This window comes from Psittacula echo, assembly GCF_963264785.1.
Source record: "Psittacula echo genome assembly, chromosome: 7".
NCBI lineage: Eukaryota > Metazoa > Chordata > Aves > Psittaciformes > Psittacidae > Psittacula > Psittacula echo.
In genome coordinates, this window is record NC_137740.1 from 53357370 (window position 1) to 53385320 (window position 27951).

The window sequence follows — 27951 nt, forward strand, 5'->3', positions numbered from 1 at the left end:
ATCTTAGATGCAATAGCTTAGCCAACTGCAGCAAATAGCTAACTATACTTTTTTTGTGTTTTGTTTCTCTACAGGTATACCCAGTATTTCCAGTATTGGTAGTAAGTAATAAAACCAGTCTTGTTTTGCATTGTCATTCAGCTTCTTGGATCTAATTTCCCAACATCCCTTTCTGTTGTAGATAATGTTTCTCTGAAAATGGGCTCTATGGTGCAGGTGCTATGTATTGGCCTTCCTCTGTTGCATTGACATGTAACTGTATTACATAGTCAGAGAGACTGTCACTCCAGATAACACATCTGCCTTCAACCACAAATTTTCTGATCAGTTCTGATCAGTAGGTGAAAACCAAGTGCTATAAAACTAAGAATTATGCGTAAAATTAAAGCAGCATTCCACAGAAAATATTTGTTGAGCAACTTCTCGAGGGGGGGGGGGTTGGGGGGAGAAGAAAGTGTTTGCTAATAACAGAGAAGTACAAGACTGTTAATGTTCACGCATGTGTGTGTAAATTCAAAGAGAATATGGAAGAGTTTTCATTTTTATGAAGTAGCTTACCAAACACAGTGTATCTGCTGGAATCTTTGCATTAATACGAGCAGCCTTTAAACTGGGCTTTACTCCACAAAATAAACAGAATTGTGTTCCTTCACCAAAATCTGCTCTCTTATATGCAACTAAAGCACCAAAATACGATACTTAAGCTACAACAAAACCATAACACCATTACCTAAAGAACTACTATATCAGTGAAAGAGATGATTAAGTAAATAAAACACTTGAAAGGACTAAGTGCACAGTGACTCAGCTGCGAGTCTCAGATGAGTTCCATAACAGAGCAGTGCACACAGTCATACCACGTTAGTTAATTACAAATAAAGCAGGGAGGTAGAAATAGATCCTGCTGCGGCTAACTGAAAGAATATTCCCTGCAGCCTCGGCTTTGCAGAGGCTTTAGACACAACTGGCTTGATATGGGAATATCACAATGATAAAAATATCACAGTAGTAAAATGCAATTTGCCACACCTGATACCAAACTGAAAAGCTTCTGTTAATTTGGATAAAATTGTCTCACTTCTTATGATGCAGGGTCAGGTCTGTGAATTTATAAGTCAGCTCAGTTTACTTGAGCTCATGAATGGTGCTGATTTGTTAAGCTCTAGACAGCAAGTTCAATGGCACCAAAACTAGCCTCCTTACAAATGAGAACAGTGTTAACAGCTGAATGCCATGGCATCTGTTTTGCAGCTTTAAATAACGAAACAGCATCAATGACAATAATGTGCAAATGAAAGCCTTCCATCTTAATAATGTAATTTTCCCGCTGTAGTGTTGTCTTTGGTATTTGCATGACTACAAAGGCATTGTGATATGCTATTTTCAAAATCTCATGTTTATAAATTATTATTATTATTAACTACAATAATGAAAGAAACTAAATAAAAGAGAAGACATTTATATCACTGTTCTCAGGAATATTCCTGCCATTAATAACAGAAATTGGATGAATGGGAAAATAGCTCTTTGGAGTTTTATTGTGCTATAGTTTCTTAGTACTGTGTTGCATGAACTATATGGTTGTGTTTTCACTTCACACTCCATACAGCCTTTGTCACCACATCTACCATTTCTGAGCATCAGCAGATGTTGGCCTTTGAAAACTTAATAGGGAAACTCAAATACATTTTAAACAACGGTGACCTGAAAGGATGCATTGTTGACCTCTTCGTATTTTATGCTGGGGTGATTAGTACAGTTTGTCTATTACAAATGGAGAAGTCTATTTAACATTCCATAGGAAATATATGCTTTCTTTTTAATCTACTGTAAATGTCTTGGAACAATATGTGGTAGAATTCAACAGATTTCTTTGCCTACCTGGAAAGGATGAAGTATGAGCATCTCTTCCTGATGAGCACAAGTAAATATTGATATTCTGCTTGCTATTCTCATGGTTTTTTTCTAAAATAGCTCAGGGAGAAAATAGCTCTACTTGCTCAATGTTCTGAACATCTTTCCTATAAGACAGAAATAGCAAAATTAATGTAAAGCAAGGATAGAACCCATAACTTTAGACTGGTCTCTAAGAGAATTTAACAGAAGTACAATTAACACATAAAACCAAACAAGACTAATTACTTGTGGCTGCTTTAATGGATCTGCATGATTTCTTCTTTTGTCTATGCTAATACAATGTTTGTGTTCCTATCAGTAGAATTTTTCCCCATATGGGGACAGGGAGCTACTCTCAGGAAATACAGTTTGGGTTTTATTTTGCCTGGCAGCAAACACTAATGGGAGGAGGGGGTATTGGCTTTTGTGTGCTCCAAGCTCTTCCTAGGATATAATGAGGATGGGGTTGGGGCATGGGGGTATGAAGGCAACACTGCCAGCATATGAAGATTCCTCTGCAAGCGATGTTTATTCAACACTTTTAAAACTGCAATGAAAGCAAGAAAGAAAAATAAAATAGATTTACCTGTGTGCACATATATGTATCATTCTCCATTCCTTTTCAAGATTCCTGTCTCAAAGGATCTTGTATTAAAGCAGCTCTTCATTAAAATTTGAACACAAAGAAACTGGTCATTAAGTAAACATCCTTTCTGATCATCTAGTAGAAAAAAGAAAAAAAAATAATCAGAGCTTTCCCATTAAGGTCATTTGTACCTGCTGTTGTCTATCAGTTGAAAAATAGACTCTGATCATTTCCAGCATTCTTGATCCCAGTGCTGGCCCTTTTGACATTTTTCAGCCATGTCTGGAAAAATACTGGTGAAAGTGTTAACAATTAATGAATCCCAAAACCATGTCATAAATCAATGCTTACATGCAGTATATAAATATCCTGAAAACTACATTATTTTACTTGCTAAAATAATGATTGTATGATTTTACATAGACCAATGCATCAAAATGTCCATTATTGTGACCAAATACCAAAGTTACTAATCTACACATGTATGCCTTCAAAAAGCTGCCTCTTCTAAACTATAACTTCTGTCTTTTTCCCTGTAAAGCATAACTCCACTAATTATGCTAAACAGTTTGTTATAAAGGGTATAATTAGATACAGGATAGGATAGACATGATGTGCAAATAACTCTGTGTGGGTGATTATCACCTTAAAGCCTGCTGGTGGCAGATGAGTCAGAGTTTAGCGACAGACCCTGCACCCAAGTGCAAGATGCAATCATGATCATCAAATGGTATATTCTGCTTTGTTCTGTATGGTTTTGTTCTTCTTTATAGCCAATTTCAAATTAAAAGGACCTTTTTTTTATGATAATAAGTGCAAGACACAAAAGTAAAAAAAAAAAAATACTGAATGGGCACTCCTTTATTGTTTTCTTAACCTTGAGAGATCTAGTAGGTATTTTTCTGGAACTAAAATAAGTGTCAAGATGAGTGTAGCTTTATTTGTTTTATGTACTTGTTATGAAATTTTAATGTGGTAAATATATATCTTAAAAGATTGTGAGAGCAAATGCTACTGGATTTTTTTTTCCCCCCTCTTATTGGACCTAATTGTGCCCCCTTGCAGTAACTGAGAAGTTGTCTCATTAAATTTACAGTCATGGGATCAAAGCCATTACAGTGCCAAGCTCTGGACTAGAGTTTATACACAACAGTCACATATGCCAGCAGGATATAAACATGCATAACTAGGCTGTATGTTATTTTTCTATTATTATCTGAGGTCAAGTTTTACAAAGAGAGCTGTGCTGTTGAGAGACGATTAAGATGTTTAACTCCTTAAAACATTTAAATATTGTCTTCAGACTATATATATTATTTTGTAAATATTATATAGTAAAATGTTCTCATTTTAATTCAGTTTTATCCAAATCTGACTTTTTAATAAATAATACTGTTAATCAGGCTCATAATCTACGGTGATCACCTTATCTAAGTCACTGATTATAATACCAACCACTAACAGTATTTATTTCCCCTCTTTTATTTAAATACTTTGAAGTAATAGGAATTTTTCACTTTAACAATTAGATTTTCCATTATGTTAAAACATTATTGGGCTAGAAGAAACTACTGGTAGCCTATGTGATATGATGCATGCATTTGAACACTAAATCTGAAAGAAATTTATCACTCCAAATAAAAGACATTATGAGTAGTTTATTTACCAGGTAGGAGTCACAACAAAGCCAGTTTTCTTCTGTATAACTAGAATTTCACCCTTGAAGTTCAGCAAGCAGAGTGTCTGTGCCGACCCCCAGCCCTGAACAGAAAGTGTCTCTTTGCCGAGTGATTTCTCGTGCAGGGTCAAAAACTACCAGCAGTGTTCCAGGGAGCACTGGCAGGTTCTTGGGGTGGCAATTGGGGGAGCCTTTGTTTCACTTTTTGTTTTGCCAGATCCACCAATTTGAACAGATAAGAAGAGCCATTCTCACCAGTGTAGTAGACATGGTCACTGGAAGTTGAGTATTGTTTCTCGTTCTTCATCCTAGTTCACCTTCACCATCTTGGTTTAGTTAAAAACAGTGTATCGATCAAATAGTCTTTTCAACATTTTTATGATTTGCTGTAATATACATGAAATTACTTAGTTAACAGTTACCTTTGTTTTAACCAGTAATAAACAATCAAGTGATAGCACACTACAGAAAATGGGATATCAGCATTTCCATATATACCATGGTACCCATGCAGAACACATTGCACTCGCAATATGCAAGTTTAGCTGCAGTTACTCAAGAAAGTTTATAGAGAGCAGATATGATCCACAAAGGCACTTAAAAATCAAATTATCAAGCTTGGAGAGAAATAGCTGGGAAAAAAAGCACTGCTATATTTTTCCCTCTCCAGTTTTTCTTTCTGATCCTCAGACATGTAACCAGCTTATTTCATAGAGTATAAGGGAAGAATGAGGTTTTCCTTCTTTAAAAAGGCTCTTTATTTACTGTTCTTCATCAGTTGAGAATTACTGTACAGTAATCTTAGTCAAGCAGCCGATTCCAGCATATTTGTAGGAAAAAACAACCAAAGTAGAAAGTAATAACCCTTGCAAACTATCAACAGAATAATTTACTTCTTTTGCCCTGAGAAAGTACCTAAATATTTCCTTCCAAAAATATTAGAATTTATAGTGCACTTATGCAAATATTTCAGTGAAAATACTTGAAACCCTGGAATGGGTTGCCCAGGGAAGTTGTGAATGCTCCATCCCTGGCGGTGTTCAAGGCCAGGTTGGACAAAGCCTTGGGTGACATGGTTTAGTGTGAGGTGTCCCTGCCCACGGCAGGGGGGTTGGAACTAGATGATCTTAACGTCCTTTCCAACCCTAACTATTCTATGATTCTATGAAATTGAAGAATACTCTCTCATACCCCATTAGTTTGAGAATTAGCCAACACATTTGTCAAAATCAGTGGATTTATTTTTTTTCTGATATCTAAAAGTTTCCAGAGCTGGATCATTTTATTTATTTATTTTTTTAAGCCTCTAAAAAGATCACTTTCTTTTCCTTTAAGACAAGTGGACACGTGAAGGACTAATTGCATTTAAATTCTTCCAACAGTTATAAAAGCTGTTATGGCTGAGGAGCTGCCATAAAACAACCACATCTTCACATTTATGCAGAATTCTACTTTCTTCAAAGGAACAGGTATGAAACTTCCTACATTGCTCCAAAAAAGATTAACTAACCTTGGCCAAATATTTTTTTTTTTTTTTTGTAACTTAGAAAAATAAAGTAATGATTTAAAAAAAAAAAAAAAAAGAAAGAACAAGAAAAGAAAAAACCAAACTTTTCTGCATTTCTTCTCTTTTGATGAGTTAGATTTTGCAGTGTTATGAAAGTGCAGAAAGGCAAATTTTCTGTGAGATAGGTTATCATGATTTCCATTCAAACGGACCTAAACATATAGAAATGCTGTAATAATGATAGTGTGATGTTTGCAAGAAGTGATGGAGTATGATCCAATAAAAACACACCTGATTATTCCAGCAGTTACTAAATCTGCCATTGATTTCAGAGAGCATTATTTTTAATTCTTCCTAATTTTTTTGTCTAATATGAACACCTAAAACCACTGTCATAATTCCATTGTGCTTAGCAGACATCTGTATTTTAGAATAGATATTTACTCTCAAATACTCTTGGTTTACAACGGGCATTGGAAAGTCCAGTTTTCTATTACTAGAATTATGGATTTCTACTATAATCATTAAGCATACATTGACAATTTTTGTAATTTTTTTGTGTTTTAAACAGAAGGTGAAGGAAGGTTAAAAAACATCTTAATCAGAGTCTCTCATTTAGGATTCCTTATTGTTATTATAAATTAAATAAGTAATGATAGTTGCCAACACAAGCGCTCCCTGTCTGCCCTTCAAGGGAGCATTATTTAAGACTTACTGATTTATTATTAGTAATTTTCAGCAAATGCACTGTTCGTGGACTGGGTCAGGAGAAACAGTTTAGGAGATGAAAATACACTAGTCTGCCATAGAGCACAGATGCCCAGGCAGCAATGTATTCTTCATGTCCTCCATCACCTGCGTTCTTCATCCCTGAGGAAGGATAGCCCCTCTCGGTGGAAATACATTTTAATTTTGTTGCCAGTTCACTACTTGGTTGGAGTGAGAAACCAACAAAGTGCTGATTAATTTCTGCCAACATCATGACAGGTTTTTTTCATGTGCAGCTGTCTTGTTGGAACCAGGCTTAAACTACCCATTCATTTGCATTATCTCCCCAGTTTGAAACCATGGTGTAGCCCATGGTGCAGACTGCAGTTCCAATGAATATTAGAGACAGACTTCCTTTGTTCAATATCAGAGGTAATTCTGACACTGTATATCCAAAAAAAGGATTGGGAGGAGGGGGAAAAAAAATAATTAAAATTGTCATGCATTTAATAAATATAATGCAATCAGTTTCTCCATACTTCATGAAAGTAAGATATTTTTCTTTTCCCATAGTTACTTTCTGCATATAATTGGGTTTGGAACAATAGTAACTAAAAATGCATGCATTTCCAATGCAAATGTAAAATGTCGTATCTGATTTTCTGCTCAGTCATATAGCTCACACACCTCTACACTTAAAAGGTGTCTGCAGTAGCTTCACTTCTAAATAAAATTAGAACATAATTTTAGAAACTCTTTTTCACATTTCTGTAGCCTTGTTTGCCCAGAATATATTACAGTAGATCTTAGCATATCTTAAAGAACACCTACACCGAAATTCATTAATTATTCAGGTAAATAATTACTTTAATTACAGAATACAGTGTCCAGACATAGAACTGTTCTGGAAAAGCTTTAAAATCTTTATCTAGTCTCTATAAATAAAACCCTTAGTGGTAATCACTGAGGACTAGAAATATTTTCACAAGTTGCTATTAAAGAATAACTAGCTGCTAAATGAATCTTCCTAGTGCCTGTTCAAAGGATGACTCATCTGCTCCAATATACTTCTGGAAATGACAGTCAATATTCTTTGACTTGGACGTCTCACATACCTTTTTAGATAAACCATTTAAATTAATCTCCATTAAAAACAAACAAAAAAAAATACACAAACAAACAAAAACCCCAAATTTTCAAAGATAAGAAGGAAGGTCTTTCTCATGAAACCTCCTGTAGCCTTGGTTATAACGGTGATAATACATTCCATGAATAAGGATATAAGAAAAGATTATCTCTTTACCAAAGATTAAAAAAAAAAAAAGGCCCATAATAGATGCAATAAGTCTCTGGGAGCATTAACTGCATTACCAAGCAGCCCAGAGACACTGCAGACAGCAGCTGGTCTCAGCTGGATATGACCCTGAACAACCTTATCTAACTTCAAAGTCGACCCTGCTATGCACAAAGGGACGAGACAAATGACCACCACAAGTCACTGTAAGATATTTAACTATCACTAATAACTAGCAAAAATCACTAGTAATAATAATTGGTAATCTTCAGGCACTATAAAAATGCTTTTTATTGTTTCGGGTACCCCTTAAAAACTCAGCTCAATATGATAAAATTTAACGTGTCAGAGAATTTTTAATTATTTTGCAGTAAGTTACAACCTCAATTTTAAGTAAGTTTGCTAAAATGAGCACCAATCTATAGCATTTATAGGATTACTAAGAAATATGCAACTCTGATTTTTCTGTCATACAAGGAATTACTTTATTTGGACAAGAGATTAATTGGGGAAATATCAGAATAAGAATATATATTAAATATTACTGATTATATTATATATATATGAATATATGATTATATTAATATATTATATTAATCAGATTATGTAAAAAATCCAATTTCATATATAGGACCTACAGTTTATCAAATGACAGGATATTCCAGAGGGTTAGTTCTAAGGCATTATAAAGCTTTGACACTATTACTTTTACTTCTGGTAATACCTAGATCATTATGCATGTGGTTTTTTGTAGTAGGTGTTCACACGGTATTTGCAACAGGTTTTCTGCAACAACCCTGGGCTGAAAGAGAAAAAAGCTCAGGGGAAAGCAGGACAATGTGATCAATACTGTTTTTCCTTTTATACCTACTGATTTTTATATGCATTCTCTAATGCCCAACCGCTTTAAAATATTTAGGTCAAGCCTAAATGATCCTAAGTTGACCAAAATTTTAAGAGTGAATTCACTCTTAAATTCACTGTATGAGTAATTGTATCAGTGTGCTTGAAATTTTTTAACATAACCAGTCAGTGTATCAGCAAGAGGAGGAGGAAGGTGGTATCTCACGTGTATGGAATTAGTCTTTCAGTGGGCTACGGTTATCATGCCAGCTCACTAAGTACAGCTTTTAGATACATTTTGTTGTACACTCTGACTACTGTGTTTGCACTTCCTATGTGTGTGAATTGGTGGATCTGACCAGTACAGGCGTGTTATTTTTAATCAATACATAGGTTGTTGGAGAATCTGCCAGACTGACTCAGCTTTTCCATTTTCTTGATTGATAAGAAAAAAGCACAAAAATTCAAGAATATGATGCGATTATATCACAACTTTGCAGATCCAATTGCAGAAGACTATAACAGTAAATGACACAGTGCAGGTTGTGATTGTTTCCTTGAATTGTTCTCTATGTGGAAAAACTTTTGGAACAGACAGTCCAACCCAGCCAGTTTCTCTTCACCCTTGACAAATGAGTCAGAAGATACTATGGGATGTCCTCCTTCCACAGCAAATGTTTAAAGTCCCAATCTTTTTGTCATCACTTCCCTGCAGGCCTTCCACTAGGATGGACTTAACAGTGAAACACACCTTCTTCAGAAAGACCTGTAAGCCCAGACCCTTGATGCTGACCAAGTTGTGACAAATGTAATCTACTCAATACCCAGCTGAATTCCTTGTAGGTAGAGATGAGGAAATAGCTCTCTCCCCACTAATATCACCACTATGTATGCTGATGTGACCATTAGGGAAATTCTGTTCAGCTCAGAAAGAACCCAACCACTGCAGTACTCACAGAACATGTGGTCCAAATCCGATGTTCAAAACTAGGCAGATGGAAACAGAAAAAAGAGTATGACGGAGCAATACAAAGAATATAAATATCATTTCCCAGATCTGGGCTCAGAGGAAAGTTTTCTTTCCTTCCCCTACAGCCCACATACCCTTAATTTACTCTCAGCTCCAACACCCAGCAACATTCTGCTAAGGGCTATCACTCCCCACTACCCCAGCCCCAAAAAACATTGACCAAAGGAGATGAAGCTGTAAAAAGTCACAGCTAATTCCTTCTCTGAGAAGTAAAATGCTTCATGCAAGTAACACATTATGTTGGGCTTTTAAGAAATGTAGACATTTCATGTTCTTACAAAATCAAGGTGTAAAATATGTTAGCAGAGGTGACAGTTAATAGATGCAACACAAGAAAGCATGAGAGCAAAAGAAAAGGCCCACTCTACTGGTAAATACATTCCTCTGATAACAGAAATATAATTCACTCAAAAGAGTACTAAGACAGGATGTTATGGCAAGATATGTCTCTTTGGTAAGAAATCCATATTTGTCTGATACTGTCATTTTCTCTCTGTAGAGCAGATTTAACAGACTATATTCTTGTTTTGTTCCTAGCGTTAGAACCATATATATTGGTCTAGGATATCTTCTTATCATAAAAAAATATATTTGTAACCACAGGGATAAATTGTTATGCAAAGTATTTTATGTACATTTGGTGTTTTGGGAATCATCAATTGCTTGTTTTCTCATTCACTGTGGAGTCATGTACTGTTCAAGTGCAACCTAGACTAGCCCAGTAATGGATGTTTGTAATCTATGTCTTTGTCCATGTGTTTGCCTGTTTAGAACAATATCACAGATGTAAATAACAAAACCTGATTTTTCCTAATGCATGCAGATCCTCCCAAGTTTGATAGGATATGGCCGAATATTTCTTCCCTTGAGGTTTCTAAACCAAACCAAGGTAGGATGCTGTAAAATTCCAAGTGGTCTAAAATTACTGAAATTGCTTTCAAGGAGTCCCACATGGTGGCAAAAGTAGTAACAATGATAATCCAACTCATTTTTCTTCTATTGCTAAGTAATGCTATCCTGTGAGAAAATAACCATAAACCAAACCTCACCTGAAAAAACACTCAGATTATGCACATTACTGCCAAAAGTCTGAGAAAATAGATGCACAGATTCCAGAAACTGACATACAGAAAGCCCTAGATAATGTTAGACTTGTTCGGACAGTACAGTCTATATTTTGAGTAAGTTTTGAGATTTTTGCATGAGAAAGATTGTCATTGTCTTTATCAAACCCAGTCTTAATGTCTTGTATTCCAAGTGAGCTGAGAAGCATTCTCAGCTTATGTGCCATCCGCAATACAGGCAAGTTCTCTGCAGGATAGGCTCAGTTCTCTACAACGAGTGCCACACAAAAAAACCACTCAGACTATGGCATGATGATTAGCACTGAAAGAGATAGAACGACTTTTTAAGGTGACTAATGAAAGTAAGATTCTTTGTTATTTGAAGTTTCATTCAGCTATACTTCACATTTGAAAATGATTGCTCATTATAAAAAATAATGTCCTTTTGTTCTCATTTACTGCCCATAGTCCCCAAAAAATCCCTTCAGAAATCTGGCCTATGGCTTGCTTTGACTGTTCAAGGGGAGTCCTGTCTGTACTATAACACATACAGGTGAAGAATAAAATTAATGAAAAGGTGATCTAGAAAATAGCTACTAGACTGAACAAGATGCATTGGGAATCTGTTGGAGAATTGTATTGGAAAGGCTGTAGTTAAATCCATTGTTCACAATGACCAAGTCAAAACATATGCACGTATGTATAAAATCAGCCATGTTATATGTGGGAGTTTATGTGCCCAGCAAAACAGAAAATACTAATTGATCTGTGCTTTCTAGAAGTATTAGCAAAGTATTTTAGTTTGCTTTATTCACATATATTTTGAATTAAACAACCCTGATGATACTTAGCATTCCAACAACTTCATTTAGGCCATGTTATATTTTCCAAGCTTTTAAATGTGGTCCTTAAACAAAAAAAAAACCCAGATTGATCTCTGCTCCTCTGTTCTCTGTAAAGATTAACCTACATTTTTCACAGAAATTTTAAATCAAAACATGCCCAAAGAAATTATACTTAGCATATCTAAAGGATTTCATAGCTTAATTATTCTGTTTCTGATCTAAGACTTAACTCCATTGCAAAATATGTCTTGAACAAAACAAAATTATTTCGTGTTTCTTGGGTGAAAATAAGAGGTTTAATAAACTTAGTATTGATGTTTTGTTAGCAAGCACGAAACACAAATGTAGAAGCATTTCTATTCAGTTTTTGTGTTTGCAGCATATTGTTAATGTTTAATGTTTATTGTAAAATAAATCCTTCAGTCAAGGATAGTGTATGAAGAGAATAATTACAGAAATCTGCCTATATCTAATATTATTTTATTGTGTTTTTTCTTGTTGATGCTATTAAGCCAGAATAAATATGCATATGACTTTAGTAAAATCCTTTGGTGACCACTCTGGTTATCATATACTATTGGCCATGGACTGGGAGAAATCATCAAATAAACTCAAACACAAAGCTGCCAAAGTGTGTAGGAGTGAATTACATTCCCTTTCTTTACCTTGGATATTACAGGTCAAATGATTCAAGAGTTGATAGTACATAACTAACTTTCCCTAACTTTCACCCTTTCCTTACAAAACAATAACCATTGTTAAGTTAGTTTAAAAGTAAGAAGTTTATTTTAATCTTTTGATTTGTTTGTACATGATACCTTTTCTAATTTACTGTTCATTTTATAACCTATCCAGTTGCTCCCAAATTAGCTATGTCAACTATTTCTTCTGTTCAAGTTGCAAACCACAAGAGAGGTAGGAATTCTTGGATTCATACAGTGATTCCATAGTGCTCTATGTTGTGAAAACATTGCACTGTATGAATCTGGAATACTGTGAAGTGTACATCAGCTTACTGGTGAGACATCTTCATTGACAACAACAGAAGCATTAAGTTGCATAAACATAAGCCATACAAAGAAAATAAATATGCTGCTTAGACAGTCACTGCTGGCATACGAAGTGACATGGCATTTGTTTTTAAAGAAATTAAATGCATGAATATGACCATTCAGATCATCGCCTATAAAGCAAATGTTTGCTAGACTCTTGTTTTCCTCAGTGGTATACATAAATTGTAAAAGAGGATACATAAGCAGATTAGTTGAGGGCAAACAACACATAAAATATCAATTGTCCATATCCTCAAGAAGTACCTGTAAATGCCATGGAGTGTACTTCATAGATATGTCTTTTAATGCATTGTAAGTGTGCCTTACATTTTCATTTTACTGTAACAGTGCACAAATTCAGAGTGCAGGCATTACATTTGGATATGATGTTTCAGTGTTTTATCAAAATAATGGAATTATGTGGGCATAATGAAGGACGCCAATATTCTGTCTGACTTACAGACAACCTGTTTCATTTGCATATCTGTCATTCACAGTCTGAATCCTAAGATCTTCTCATTGTTTTTCTTCATCAATTTTTCTGTAAAGAGTATATGTGAAGATGTTTTGTCTTTCTGTAGCTATTGTAAATATCTCATTATTCATGAAATAGATATTAATAAGCAATAGGGGTATTAACAAGTGTTTGATCTTAGTTTGACCCATTTGATGAGATCATGTTAATGAGCCATACTGTTTTTTATGAATCAGGTCACTTTTAAGGTTACAATGAAATCTCCTTTGTTGCTTTTTCTTACTGTATAAAGGAGGAGCACAGAGTTACTGGAAAGTCAAAAAGAAAAAATATTTTAATTATTTCTGAATGCACTTTTCTTGAAATACTCTTTGTGCTTTTAATTAGAAAATTACACTTGTAGCTGTCTCATGCATTAGCTGTCTTAGTTTAATCATGCTTCCTTTCCATGTGTGTTTGCCATTGTTTCGTGTGATGACGTTTCATGTTTTGTTGATCGCAGCTGAGGCTTCAGCTGAACCTTGTCCCCACAACACAATAGTACATCATCTCAAAGATGTAAATGCATGGCATTGTAATGGGGAAAAAAGTATTCAATTTATAGAAACAAAACAATTAAATGATACTCCTCTTTATGAGCCTCCTTCAATTAGTAATTTTATCATGCTTTCTACAACAGGATCGAGATTGTTGCAATAGAATCATTGTGTTGGAAGTAGTCTTTAAAGGCTCATACAGATAATCCTTCTGTGAGTTGGCGAGGGATTAGACAATTCCTGAATCATCCAAAGACAATTATCAAATCTAATATGGCTATCTCTTCTCCCTTTTTCCTTCACGTTAAAACTATCTAGCTGTCTTTAACTCTTCAGGGTTTTTTTGGGTTGTTTTTTTTTTTTTTACAAACCACTTACCCCTTATTGTAATTCAGCTTTAAACTCTTTCCAGTTTATCTGTGTCTCTTCTGACATGTGGTACTCAGAACTGAAAGCAGCATTTTCTAGCACTGTAAGCTCTTGTCATTTTATTGTTAATAAACCCTTTGCAGCCTGATTTTGATACTTTTGCCCCATCTCTCTCAGTGATTGCATGACTTTGCCAGTACATGAAAGTGGTTGGGCTGATAGCCAGAGGCCTTAAGATATGCATCTAACAATTCTAATTAACAGGCTACTTTGTGGTCTGGGTGTGCTGGTTAAGGGGAACCACATGATAAGATAGAAGGGCCATACAGCATTGATAGCTGTTAGCTTTCCAGCTGGCACAATGCTGAATGCAATTCTACATGCTGTGTAGAGTTGACTCATGTATGTACATTGACTGGTGTAAGGTAGCACCTCATGTAACCAGTGGAGAAAATAATTCCATTCATATGAGGACCCTTTACCTAATTTTTTATATAAACACAGAGGGATGTGAAAAAGATTCACTGATTAGGCCACTAGCAGTAAGCAAAATAAGTTCATACCACTGCACTTGCAAAATGGGAGTATTGGTGGGGAGAAGGTTAAAATTATCAAAAAAATTATTTAAACTTTACTTGCTATGGCTTTTTTTTTTCTTTGCACCATTGATAATCTTTGAAGAGATGTTCGACTGTTTTTGAGTTAACTGAGTTTTTTCTACACCATGTACTAGTCTGATGATCAAGATTCCTAGGGATTTCCTATACCTTAGAACAAGTTAACTGAAACAAAGGCTTTCTTTCACACAGTATAGTTGTTACAAAAAAGCAGTTCCCATAGGAATGCAACCAAGTATAAGAATTGGTCGTAGTGTTTACCTCTAATATTGATAAGCCATGTCTGAACTTGGGTAATAGTTCTGCATATGTTTATGGACATGTGTGTACATCAAACTAAGTCCTTCATAATTATTAGAAGTTTCTTCAGCCCAAATCATAGAGTCATAGAATGGTTCGGGTTGGAAGGGGACCTTAAAGCTCTTTTAGTTCCAACCCCTTCCACAGGTAGGGACACCTTCTGCTTGACCAAGTTGCTCAAAACCTCATCCAACCTGGCCCCGAACACTGCCAGGGATGGGGTAGCCTTAGCTTCTCTGGGCAACCTGTTCCAGTGCCTCAGCACCCTCATTGTAAAGAATTTGTTTGTAATACCTAATCTAAATCTCTCCTCTTTCAGTTTAAAGCCATTCATCCTTGTTCTATCGCCACATGCCTTGTAAAAAGTCCCTCTCCAGATCTCTTATAGATGCCTTTAGGTATTGGAAGACTGTTATAAGGACTCACCTGAATCTTCTCTTCTCCAGACTGAACAACCCCAATTCTCTCAGCCTGTCTTCGTAGGAGAGGTGCTCCAGCCCTCTGATCATCCTCATGGCCTCCTCTGCACTCACTCGAGCAGGTCCACGTCCTTCTTATATTGGGGCCCCCAGAGCTGGATGCAGAACTTAAGGTGGGGTCTCACAAGAGTGGAGGGGGAGAATAACCTCCCTCAACTTGCTGGCCACACTCCTTTTAATGCAGCCCAGCATACGGTTGCCTTTCTGGGCTGCAAGCTCACATTGCTGGCTCATGTTGAGCTTTTCATAAATCATGACTGGGAGCAAGGCTTGTTAGAGAGTGAATTACTTAATGTGCAGCTTTGTTTCTTGTGCTTTTGTAATGGCTAATTATGTGTAGTAGTAATATTATTACAGGTCATATCACACAGAGTGGAAATAGCGCAGTCATTCGCTCACAGAATAGTCTCAATTTCTTTCTGCTACTTAAACACAAAAGGTGATGTAGCATAGTCTGATTTAGTAGCACTTCTTTATAGTCTACATATTTTTGAAACATAAAAATGTTTCTGATGGTTGCAGAAGACAGGTCCTTTGTCAGACATAGAGACTAAGAGAACCCTGCTTCTGAATCTGAGATTCAGAAGGATCAGATTGCTTGTCACTAACCAGTCTTTCTTATTTTAAAAATGAAACACATAAAAACTTGCAACAATTTTCCCTGTGGCTCCTGCTTGCCAGGGCTAGTTTCCTCTTTTAGATCTGTTGCCTCTGACCCACACAGGCAGTTCTTACTCAAGCAAGATGGATATACTAAGGGAGAAAGCCACCCACTCAGCTGCTGGCTGAGATGCTGAATCACACTGACCAGCTGCAAAAGACAACAAAACATTAACACTTTTTTCCTCCCCACTCAATTATGTCAAGCAGTAACATACTGAGACCAATACATGAAATGTTTCACTGTACTCCAGCAGCTTATAGGCATCAAAATGATCAGGTTAGCACGAACTACAAAACATTGGTGTAGCAGTATAACATTGAAAAGAACAAAAATGTATATATGTTAACAATGTAAATTGAATTAATATTTTCTGGCAGCAGAAAGACAGCTCTCAAGATTGAAACCTGTGTTGTGCTAAGTGTTGTGCTGTATAAGAAAAGTCGTAATCTATTTACGGTACGCTATGTCAGACAATGGCCAAGGAAACATATATGCATTAAGTGTGCATAACATAAACATGTACCGATATTGTTACTGCTTCATAAAAATACAGCCAAGCACAAATATTTGCTCTGATGGCCTATGTCACAATCATTGAGCTCACCAGGTGCCCCAGCATGACCAGCAGCATACCATAGGAAAGGCAGCAGAGGAGACTTGGCCCCTTTCATATATGGAAACATTTTACACCCTCTGCTACAGCTTTATCTAATTACAGGATGGAGTTAACTTCAAGAACTTGAAGCCATTCCAAGTCATTGCATCCAGTATTCAATAAACTACATCCAGTATTCAATAAACTACATCTGTAAAGCATCAGGTTTTTTGCTACAAATTGGAAGAGTGTTCAAGAATCTCAGTAATGGCTAGGTACCATCTCCTAATTTCCAGTTGAAGTTTCTCAATGGCCAGTTAACACCCATTTGTTCTTGTGCCAGTGTTGTCCATTACCACAGATATTCACTTAGAATGGCAGAAGGCTATCTCCTTGATGTATTTGTAGCCCAGTGATCGCCCCTGTCTTCAGCTTCCTAGACTAAACAAGCCAAATTATCATAGTCTTCACTTTTTAAATAGGCTCTCTACTTCTCTGATCATCCTAATAGCCTTTCCTGCATTCATTCTGGGCTCGTAATCTGAGTTGAGTGATCAGACTTAGACAGGCTTTCTACACAAAGCATAGCTGTGCCTTTTATAATGATATTGATACATTTCTAATTTCTCCTTCTTTCTGCATAAAACCAGTCACTGCTTGTGAATAAAGACTAAAAGGCACCAGCATTCTATGTTTAATGAAGGGATTTTCAAAAAGCAGCTGTTATGCCAACTGCATTTCAGATGGCTGAAGTAAGCATGCTTTCTATTCAGTACACATTTCAGAATTTTTGAGATCTTTTCTGGCCCAATTCTTTTTCATCTCAGAATATAAAAAATGGGTTAATGCTTACCTCAGACGTACAGTAGGAGTAGCTCTTAAGTAACACCTCTCTTCCTTAACTTTCTTCTCTGATAATTGTTTTAGCAAGTGCTGGCAAAATTGACAAACTAGAGATTTGTTTGGTCTTGAAACAGTTAGGTTCCCAAAGTGCCTACCAGTTACAGTAACCTGAATTCAGTAGTATTTTCTAATAATCACCATTTATGTCAGAACAAAACTTTCATTTTACTTACATTTGTGGATTTGACCATGATGAAGTTTGACAGGTTTGTCCACTGTATTTGATATTTTTAATATGAAGAAGTTTTTCCCCAGGTCTTGATTTATACTCATCTCAAATGTCCAAAAAGACATGCATTTCTGTCGGTGGGAACTGAGCCTCCAGTACCCCTGAAAGGTTTACAACTGCAAATGCTTCAGTTCCATCAGGTCTGCCAACAACAGCCAACCTTCGATGTCATGCCATGGTTGCTGGTTCACACTAACCTGCCTGAAACAAACTTCGCTTCCATTGCAGATACACATCTGCTGTTGTCTATGTTACATTGATTAACATGTTATGTGCATTCATTCATACTTCTATTCATGATTCATTTTTACTAAGCATGTAATGTGCTGTTACTCTGCTGCTGTATACATTTTGTATACATTTCTGTTCTTCCTTGAAAGACTGTGAATGCTTCGGGCACTCCAACCGGTGCAGTTACATCGAGCTGCTCAATACGGTCATTTGCGTGAGCTGTAAGCACAACACTAGAGGTCAGCACTGTGAGTTATGCAGGCTGGGCTACTTCAGAAATGCTTCTGCAGAGCTGGACGATGAAAATGTGTGCATAGGTCAGTCCCGGGATAATTGCGGCTTTTCTTCTGTGCATTTTCAACTACTGGCAACTGCTAGGAACCGCTGCTGCTTACTTGCCAGTTGAGCCAGAATGAGCTTTTTCAATGGATAAGAACATCTGTGTAGACTTTTCACATCATTTCTATTGCTTCTTTAGTGCCTCAAGGAGGTATTTCAAATCTGTATACTACAGTAAGCCCTCTGACTAAGGGTCCTGGGAAGACTTTACCCAGAAGCCCCCGAGAAACTGTGCTGTCCTTCAGCAAAAGGGAACCATGGTGGAGTTGCACACGTGTAAACTGAAGAGTTGAGTCAAAAATACCTGTTCCCAGTTTAATTTTTGGAATTATTAGTGCAGACTCTTCATTACTTGCTTGGAGACCTAAAAAAGTTGCCAGCTGCATCAAGAGGACATGGGAAGAGGTGCTTATGAATCCCTTTTATTCACTTCATAAAAACATGTTGCAGCTAATTCTGCTCCCAGGCACAGGCCTGTAAATGTAGTGTTACTCCCCTCTCCTTACAGGATAAATTGAAATTATGTCCATGTGGTTAGGAGCAGAATTTGTCAAATTAGTTTTACATGATGTCAGTTTAGAAAAGGCTTTTCTAGGTGAAAACAGTGTTTTAGACCTAACATCTGCTATAAATACCCAAAATGTAGAATTAAAGAAAATGTCGAAATGTAACAAAAAAAGAATATTTGAAAAAGATCCTTATCACACTGTAAGAATATGCATTGTTCTCATGTCACCACAGACAGTAAAAATTAGGACACTAGGTGAAGTCTGAGCATAGTCAATAAAGGAAGCCTCATACAATGAGCAGTAGTTAACTGGCAGCACAGAAGTCACTGCTCTAATAACAGAGATAGAATATTTCATTCTGTCATGTCTCTTATAAGAATCAGTAGAACCTGTTCTGGATTTTCATTGTGAATTTCTTTTTCTTTCCATTTACAGGAAGCAAAACCAAAGAGTATTTATAAGATATTTTCATGCCAAAATAGACTATGGGTGAATAAATTATATTTCAATATTGTTTATAGTCCATTGCTGAGATAAGCCTGAAACTATTTAGGTTGCTATTATTTCTTTCAGTTTGCAGCTTGATAGATTTAAATCTTATTTTGTGATAAACACACAGATCCATCCACACACTGCATTTTATGTGTCCTTTTTTTAACTTTGCTTGGCAACACATTCAGAAAAGGCATTATCTCCTTTGACATTAATTAGTCTGAGCTAATAAGAACTTTAGTAGGCAAGTCATGATTTTGTATGACTGTGCTGAGGACATTAACCCAATCAAATTTTCTTGGAAAAAATCTGCTGTCCCTTATATTTGCTGGCTGTAGATGATAGACATCACTGGTATATCATCAGGGCTGCATAATTTCAGCTGCCTAAACAGGCCTAATGAATATGACACTAAATTATTCTATTTGGGAACTTTCATCAGCTCATTCAGTAAGTTGTTTTCCCATCTACACTGAAATGTTAAGACAGTAGCTGTAGCTATGTAAGACAAGGAAGTTAATAATCCAGGAATCAAAAATAAGAACACTTTAATTTTGAAGTGATATATTCAGAATGTCTTAGTAAAACAACCGTGTACCTCAAAATTGCCCAGCCTCTGCAGAAATAAAATGAAAAAACTTTTCATTTAACAAGAGTCTTTTTTTATTAAAAAAAGAAAAAAAAAAAAAAGCTAACATGATGTATTTGCTGACTTTCCTACCTTAATGCAAGCAGAATTTTCTTGGGCTCCCACAAGAACTATACTATGTGAGATAACTATAGCATCAAACCCTGGTTTGTTACATATTAGGTAATTTGTTTTAAATAAATAATATTCTGGTTGGATTAAGACAGTTTTCAGGATCCTGATGATCATGCTGCATACAAAATGTATGTATCCTAGCTGATTTGCCAGCTTAAGAAGACTTTTATACTACTACTAGCTTAAAGTCAGTGAATTGAAGCAGATAACTAAGCACTTTTCAGAAAACAGAGGGTTTGCTTAACTGCCTTCCTGAACTGGGGCTCCTAGGATTTAATCAGGCAAAAGGTAGACTATTTTCACCTCTGAGAGAGTTGATGGATTCACCATCCTTCTAGGTCAAGCACAAAGAGTCTTGCTCTATTGGAAATGCTCATTTCTCTTTTCTCTGAGTTTAAAAGCAGCATTTTGGGGTTTAAGTATGACTGAAATGTTGGCATGAATATTTTAAATAAGCAGATTTCCAGTGACATATGCAAGTCTTATTCCCATACAAAAGTCATTTTTTCCAGGCTAATTCTTTCCTCTTCAGCAATGTATGTAGAAAAGTAAAAAATGTTTAAATAAGCTAATTTAATGGCAGCTAACAGTGCTTTGGCTCTGATTTATCAAAACTACTTACATAATTTTCATAAATATATATGGTAAGTATATGGATAACAAATCTGTGAATCGTAGCTGATGCTAACTAAATGGAGAAAAAGTAAAATGTTTAATTTTTTAAACTGACAATTTGCAAAAAATATAAATACTGAGAAGGTTTTTACCAGTGAATCAAATGCAACACATTATACAGTGGGCTTAAATCTCATTTCATTATGCCCTTAATTTCTTTAGAAGCAAAATAAATTGTATTTCCCAAAACAAAATATCAAAAATTTGTGGATTCGCCAGTTAATTGCAAAATTACCTCTTGTGGGCAACTTCAGTTTCTAAAAATCATTCACTTGACATGCTTATAGTGAAAAAGAATTTAACAACTCAAGCCTTTTTATTTCTACAAGGTCTTGATAAAGTCCTCTAATAACCCGCATTTCAGTGAATACTCACACTGGCAAGCATGGATAGCATGGAAACCGCCAAGTAGACCCAGAGTAATAAAATATTTCCTTTGCCTTACAACATAAACACTGAAATGGTAATTATTATCACACCTACAAGAAAGCCAACCTTGCAGTCATTTAGGCTTAAGCTTCAATTAACACCTGTGAGACCTTTAGAAACCCTAAACTATATGTCCCAAGGATACATAGTTAAATGAATGCTGAAGGTTTTCTTGTAGCCACTGTCAACACAGACTGATAAGGAGCAAGCCCGCAAGCTTCAGCCAATTTTCCCAACCTGCTTTTTTACTTATTTTCATTGTGTTTTGTTGGCAACATCACATTGATATTGTGAATCTCAGTGAACAGATGACTACTACTGTCATCTTCCCATATTTCAAACAGTCAGTCACCAGATGGAGGTTAGGAAGAAAATTCCTCCCCAGTTCAGGGTTTTTTCCCCCGCCCTGGAACCTGGTGTATGGTCTGCTTATCAGGATGATCTGGGAATGTTAATTTAATGTTACTGAATGCCCTGTTGTTGTGAGGGCATTGGAGATACTGCCTCCCTGTGGCACACTGGAATTTTGGCTTTTGAGCTTTTTAATATCTTAAGTATTTGGCAGGTCTTAGGAAGTGTTCCACTTCCCATGATATTGTGTTGGACAATGAGCTTGGATCTTCAGTGGACCTCTGTAGGTTATATATCTGTGGTATCAATTGTGTACTGGACAAGGTGGAGAATAGATTCAGTTGCTAAAGGTTACTGGGTCTGTTTAGTGTTCTGATTTGATCATCTACTTTTATAAAAGGGCCTAGCTTAAAGTTTTGTTTCCACTATTTACTTTCCCTTAAACAGCACAATACGTGCCTGGTGCTCTTTATGTATTTATGTGATTGAGTTCAGTAGGAAAGCTTTCACTGATTCAGGATCAGGTTCTTGTTCTCTGGAAAATATACCATTATGTACCTGTAATATTCAGATCATAGGCCATATGTTTGTCTCACACTTTTTTAAATGGCTGTAACTCCATTATGTCCAACCAAGCTATTTTTAATTTACAAGAATTGGGCCCTCTTTATAATATAATTCCGAGCTTTTTGTCTTTCAAGGTTTTCTATAAACATTTTTGAAGCAAATTTTACTTCCCACATTCAATATGTATCTCAGTTCTATGCCTGTTTACATAAACACTTCATACATCTGATTAACATCAGAAATGCCAGCTTTTCAAAAGGCACTCACTGTGCCATAATTCTACTCTGTCTTGCACAGTATTTTTGGCATGTCAGTTTCCAACTTCATTAATGACTGGTGCTAGCTAATTGACTATATTACTATTGTGGAACTCTGTTTGCCAAAGGTAACTATTCTTCAGCATACCAAATGTTCAAAGTGCCATCTGTAATTTATAGTTAATAAACACTGAGACAACAGATGACAAATGTATTCCTGGTAATTTTTTCCTGTTGCAGTTTTTCCATTGTACCTTTTTTTATATAAATATATTTTTTTACTTCCCAATTAAACTCCATTTTGTTATTTACAATACTGCTCAGGTTTAACCTCATGCTGGGGAACAACTGCCAAAGGCAGTCATCAAAGTAGCACTGATTCAGAGACATACAAAGCCAGACTCCCAGCAGGTTGCCCAGATTCAGGAATCGATTTGTGTATCTTTTGCCTTCACTAGCAGCAGAGATCAGATGCTGCCAAAAAGTGTCTGTGGTCTCAGTTGACAGTGGAGTTACTCTGGGTCTACATGGGTCTATATACAAATAAGATACAGCCCTTCATTAGAATATATACATACATATATATAAATAAACTGAAGAACAGGAGTGTCAAAAATGAGCTCTGCCTGCTACAGTCTTTTGTCTTTGTTCAGCTAGCCAAAAGCTGAACAGGGATATTGTAATCACATTAAAGAAAAGGGCTGTGAATGAACAACACAGTAAGTGTTGTGGGAGGAAGTGGGTTACCCTACTCATTCTTTAATTAGTTGAACACATGCAGAAAATATACAGCAGACAATGAGTCTCATCGCATTTTCCATCTGCCCACTGGGAGGTGAGAGAAATTAAAATGGCAGTGTAAAGCCAGTTCTGATAAGTTTTGCATTACATTGGTGCTCACCTCAAGGTTTTCATTGCGGAATACGGAAAAGGTTTATTAATGTCACTGATAAATGCAATCTCATCAATTTAATGGCAAATATCCACACAAATTATACTGCTCAAAACTATAAAGGAAGACTATCTTAGAAATTTGTAAAGTGCATTTATATAGCCCTGTAAAGACATTCAGCACTTCTGAAAATATTGAATAATACAGATAAGCCTATTTTAATAATGCGAAACATTTCACCCTGATGGCACATTGATATATCCATACTATACAAAGCTATTCTAATCTTCATTAAATTGTTGAAAATATTCTTACCAAAACAGAATCTGTAACCATCACTTATCCTCAAAGTCCATGGTATCTTCTGCTTTTATATCTTTTCTGTTTACTTTTTCTCTTTACATCATAAAAGATCTCTTCCTGAAATGACATACGCAAACAAATAAATGGGCTTATAGTGGTTATATTCACTACTCTAGATATCCTTAACAGACAGTCTTCCTTTACCTTTAGCACTGGAAATGCACCCTTAATTGGTATTGAATTAATTATCACTATATGTAGACCTGAATCCAGTGTGTATGTGTTATCTTGTTTCTGCAGACTGTTATTGTAACCCTTTTGGTTCAGTCCATGATCGCTGTAATGACAGAGGATTTTGTGAGTGTAAGGAGGGAACATCAGGGCCTAAATGTGATAAATGTCTGCCGGGATATATATGGCACAGCTTGGGCTGTCAACGTAAGTAACTCTGAGAGTCGCCCCTCTTCTGCAACTTTGCTGCCTCTGTGTCTGTATGTTATCACGTGCAGCTACTTAAGAGCAGAAAATGAGCAAAACACTCTACAAGCTATAAGAATGCCATAGTGTCTGAACCTTTTCAGAGACTCCCAGATGAAGACATTGACTGTGCCGCCCATTTATTTCAGTATGCCTTCAGTGTCCTCTCTCTTGCTAACTCCTGGAGAAGCTCTCACTGAAATGTATAAATATGCATGTCTTGCCAACTGTGAAATAAGTTTTGTACACTAAAGCATGAGTATATTAACTCCAAATTTAAAATTCCTACTAAAAGACAAAGATTTCTCTGCATGTTCACTTTTTCTGTAGTAAACTTCAACTTCTTGAGTAATTTAGCCATGCTTTCAAAGCTTAAAACTCTGTCTCTGGACAATAAAATTGTGAAACACTGGCTCATTACCTGTTATAATTAGTGAAAATGAGACAGAAGCTAAAGGTAAAAGAAAAAAAAATGGAGGTATACTTAACATTCTTAAAAATAGTTGAAATTTTGTGTAAATATTGCTAAAGCAGATGTTGTTTCAATGCTTAGCTGAATATTTAGCTTCTCTTCTGGTTAACAGGTCTTGTGAACAAGTGAGTGGAAATACCACATTGGTATATACAGGATTACACTTTTATTGCACATTTCTTTTGTAGTAAATTCTTAAGATTTATTCTTTATAAGTGTTTTGATCAACTACTTCCAGAAACTCTGGAGAGTCCTCTCATGTTTTTCTTCCACCTTTTCTCCTTGCCCCTCTACATTCTTACACACACATTAGCGACAGAGTTCTACAAGAGCTTGCTTTTGATTTTTAAGACTGAGAAACACAAGACAGAATGTAACTACTAACACTGATTAGCCAGATCTTTTAAAATTGTCCATATAGCCACACAAATGCTCTAAATACTCTAAAAAAAGACGAACCTTATATCATAAATGTTAAAACAAACAATAAAGCTAGACATTACTGCTGACTGTTGAAGGGATGATACCTCTGAAGTAGAAAATCAGGGCTTGTGATAATGCTGCAAATGTATGTGGAAAGAAAAGCAATAAAGAATTTCAGGAAAGATTGTGATAATTAGCCAATTAGCATTAATGATAATGTATGAAGAGAAAGGAAGTTTGCATAAGCAATGCAGTTAAATGTTACCGGAGAAAATTGGACTTCCTCAGCTTCTGCCAGAAAGCTCCTGTTTATATTTAGCAGGTTGTTTAAACTATACTTTTCACATGTGGTTGCTAACTGTATTCTCATTTTTTGGATGACTGCACTTGAGTTTTGAGTCACAAGATTATTGAGTACTTACAGTTGCAGCAGAAAGTAAGCAAAGTAGTGTTTCAAATTGTTAATATTTAAAAAAATCAGATCATAGGTATCTCAAAAACGAGGCACTCAGAAATCATAAGATCTCCCTTTGCATTGCACCCCTTACGTAGAAGGAGGTTTTCACCACCACTGTACCTTACCCTGGTTGCCTGCAAAATACGCATTATAATTTGTGAAGCACTGAGATACTGGTTGTAGTGAAAGGAACCACAAGAAAACAAAAATAGAAAAGGAAATCAATGCGATTCTCTGCAGTGGAATTTGAATCAAGTACAGTAAACACCACATCCACACATTGGGTCTAAAAAATATACTAAGTAGCTGAGATATTGAACATGTCTGGAGGTCTGTGGAACAAATTTTACAGTCATGTAATTAATATAATAATCTATATACTAGCTTGTCAGTTCAATTTCTTATTAATTGCAGTATTTACTATCTTTTCAAATTTCGACATTATAACCCAAATAATGTTCTTTTAATGAGGATTTTTGTTGAGCCAAACATATAATTAGGCTGATTTTAGCTGAATCAGCGCATTTTTAAAAGCTTTGGATAGTTTCTGGAAATGCAAGCCAGTGCCTTTATATTTGCTGGCAAAACTAGCTAAGTTTCCTACACTGTTGTAATTTTCTGAACAAATCTTAGTCTGATTGTGTAACTGATATTCTCCAAGTTTCACTATGAGGGTGGTGAGGCACTGGCACAGGTTGCCCAGAGAAGCTGTGGTTGCCCCATCCCTGGAAATGTTCAAGGCCAGGTTGAACAGGGCTTTGAACAATCTGGTCTAGGGGTCCTGCCTGGGGCAGGAGGGGTTGGAACTGGGTGATCTCTTAAGGTCCCTTCCCACCCAAATTACTCTAGGATTCTATGATCAAATTATCTGATCAAATTGAGAAGAAAAACAACTAGACGCAGTTGTCAGTTTTATGGAAGAGATATCAAATTGCTGTGTTTTACCAAGCACGCACTAATTTAAATCTCATTTCAAGTCCTTTCATGGAAGAACAGAATTCCAAATCATTTAATTTTGCAGTGTGGTGTTTTAGCTTTGTTATTTTCCAATTGAAATCTAAACAAATGACTGGGCAAGCAAGCAACCGCCAATATAGAATAAAAATGAGAACTCACTCTGCTGCTTTAACAAAGCTCAAAAAGATTATTTGTCTGGACATGTAGCATGTGGGTTTGATATATTTTGCTGAGCTTGTGCTGTACAGAAACGTATACATGCAAAGATGGATGCACACACAGACTCAACAGACCAGTATGTTTCTTTACCTTTTGTTATACATAGCCTTTTGGCATTATTAAGAAAATCTAGTCTTACGGTTCTTTGTTGCTAAAAATAATTGACCTAGGGCAACCAGAAGCTTGACCTATAAATAAACCTGTACCATAGCTAGTTTAATTAATTGTACAAGTTTATTAGTACAGAGAGTGACTTAGTTTTGTGCATGACTAAACATTTTTGGGAAAAAACAGTGTTCAAACCTCATTGTGTTTTCTAAGATTCACAATCTACCATTTGATAAATTCCTGTTCAAAATCTACCTTGTACCACACATGGGCAAAAGACAAGCTATTATCCTCAGAAGTATTCATTTAGGCACTGATTTCATCTAAAACCTCTGAGGATCTAGGCAGAGCACTTATCGCTTGGCATCTCTGTGCATACAGAGGTCAGATGCAATTTTAGACTTTGCCTCCCAGATAAAAAGCACTGTTATTGAATTCAGGGTTTATGCTGTGTAGACATAGCAGTCAGCAGGGTCTGGTTGGTACAGGAAGGTTTGCTGCCCTCAGAAAAAGAGGCACAATAGATGCAACTGTGCCTTGTGCTACTTCTAAGCCCTCCCCCCAGAACCATTCATGCCGCAGGCATTGTGCATGTGGGGAAGCTGCTGGGCTTTAGCTGTCTGCCTCCCTCCCGGATACCGACAATGGTTTTCTCACCAGCATGCATACATAGATCAAAGCACAAGGAATGAATTAAGAACAGAACAGTCTGTTCCTAAAACCTTTTGCAGAAACATGAGAATTCTGCAGAATTGCAGAAACATGAGAAAATTCATAGCTATATGTTCCATTTTTCTATTTTATAAACAGAAATAATTTATAAATTATTTCTGTTAAAAATGAAAATAAAAACAGAAGAAAAAGCTCCAAGCCTAGCAAGAAATTTAACCAGCAGCTATAGCTGTTTTGGGCCAGTCTTAAACTGACCACAGTGCTTTTTGGTAACAGGAACCTGTAAGAAAGGGTAGAAACATTTACACACAGAAGAACTGCCACAGTTTTTAAAAACTGGATGAAGGCAAGATATTAAGAGGAACATTAATTTGATTTTCTAAGTGTACTGCTCATAGCCTTGCATATTTCTTATTTCTTGGCCATGACATTTCAGGTGACTAAATTCTTTTGCATACATTCAGGAACATTTAAAAATAACTCCTTTTAATTTCACGCACACAAGAATTGATTCCAAAACCAGCTGCAGATTTATCCAGTCAAACAAAGAAAAAGTGACTCTTTTGTCAATCTCCATTTACAAGCACAGCTTGAACATTCATTAGGCATGATCACCCACACAGAAGGAAAGGTGAGGGAAGGTCCCATGATTAATATTATTCACTCTCTCTCTTCATATTGTCAATAA

At 36.1% G+C, this 27951-nt stretch overlaps 1 protein-coding gene across 2 annotated transcripts in view; it reads left to right on the forward strand.

Annotated features, from left to right (window-relative positions):
• Positions 1–27951, forward strand: part of NTNG1 (netrin G1) — a gene marked incomplete at both ends in the record, with an annotated part of 160855 nt that overhangs the window by 109941 nt on the left and 22963 nt on the right. Inside the window, 3 exons of one of the 2 annotated variants that reach the window (XM_080623066.1) lie at positions 75–101; positions 18051–18218; positions 23779–23916. In XM_080623066.1, the coding sequence (XP_080479192.1) occupies positions 75–101; positions 18051–18218; positions 23779–23916 (333 nt within the window). The remainder of the gene's footprint in view (positions 1–74; positions 102–18050; positions 18219–23778; positions 23917–27951) is intronic. The other variant, XM_080623067.1, reaches the window with a different exon arrangement.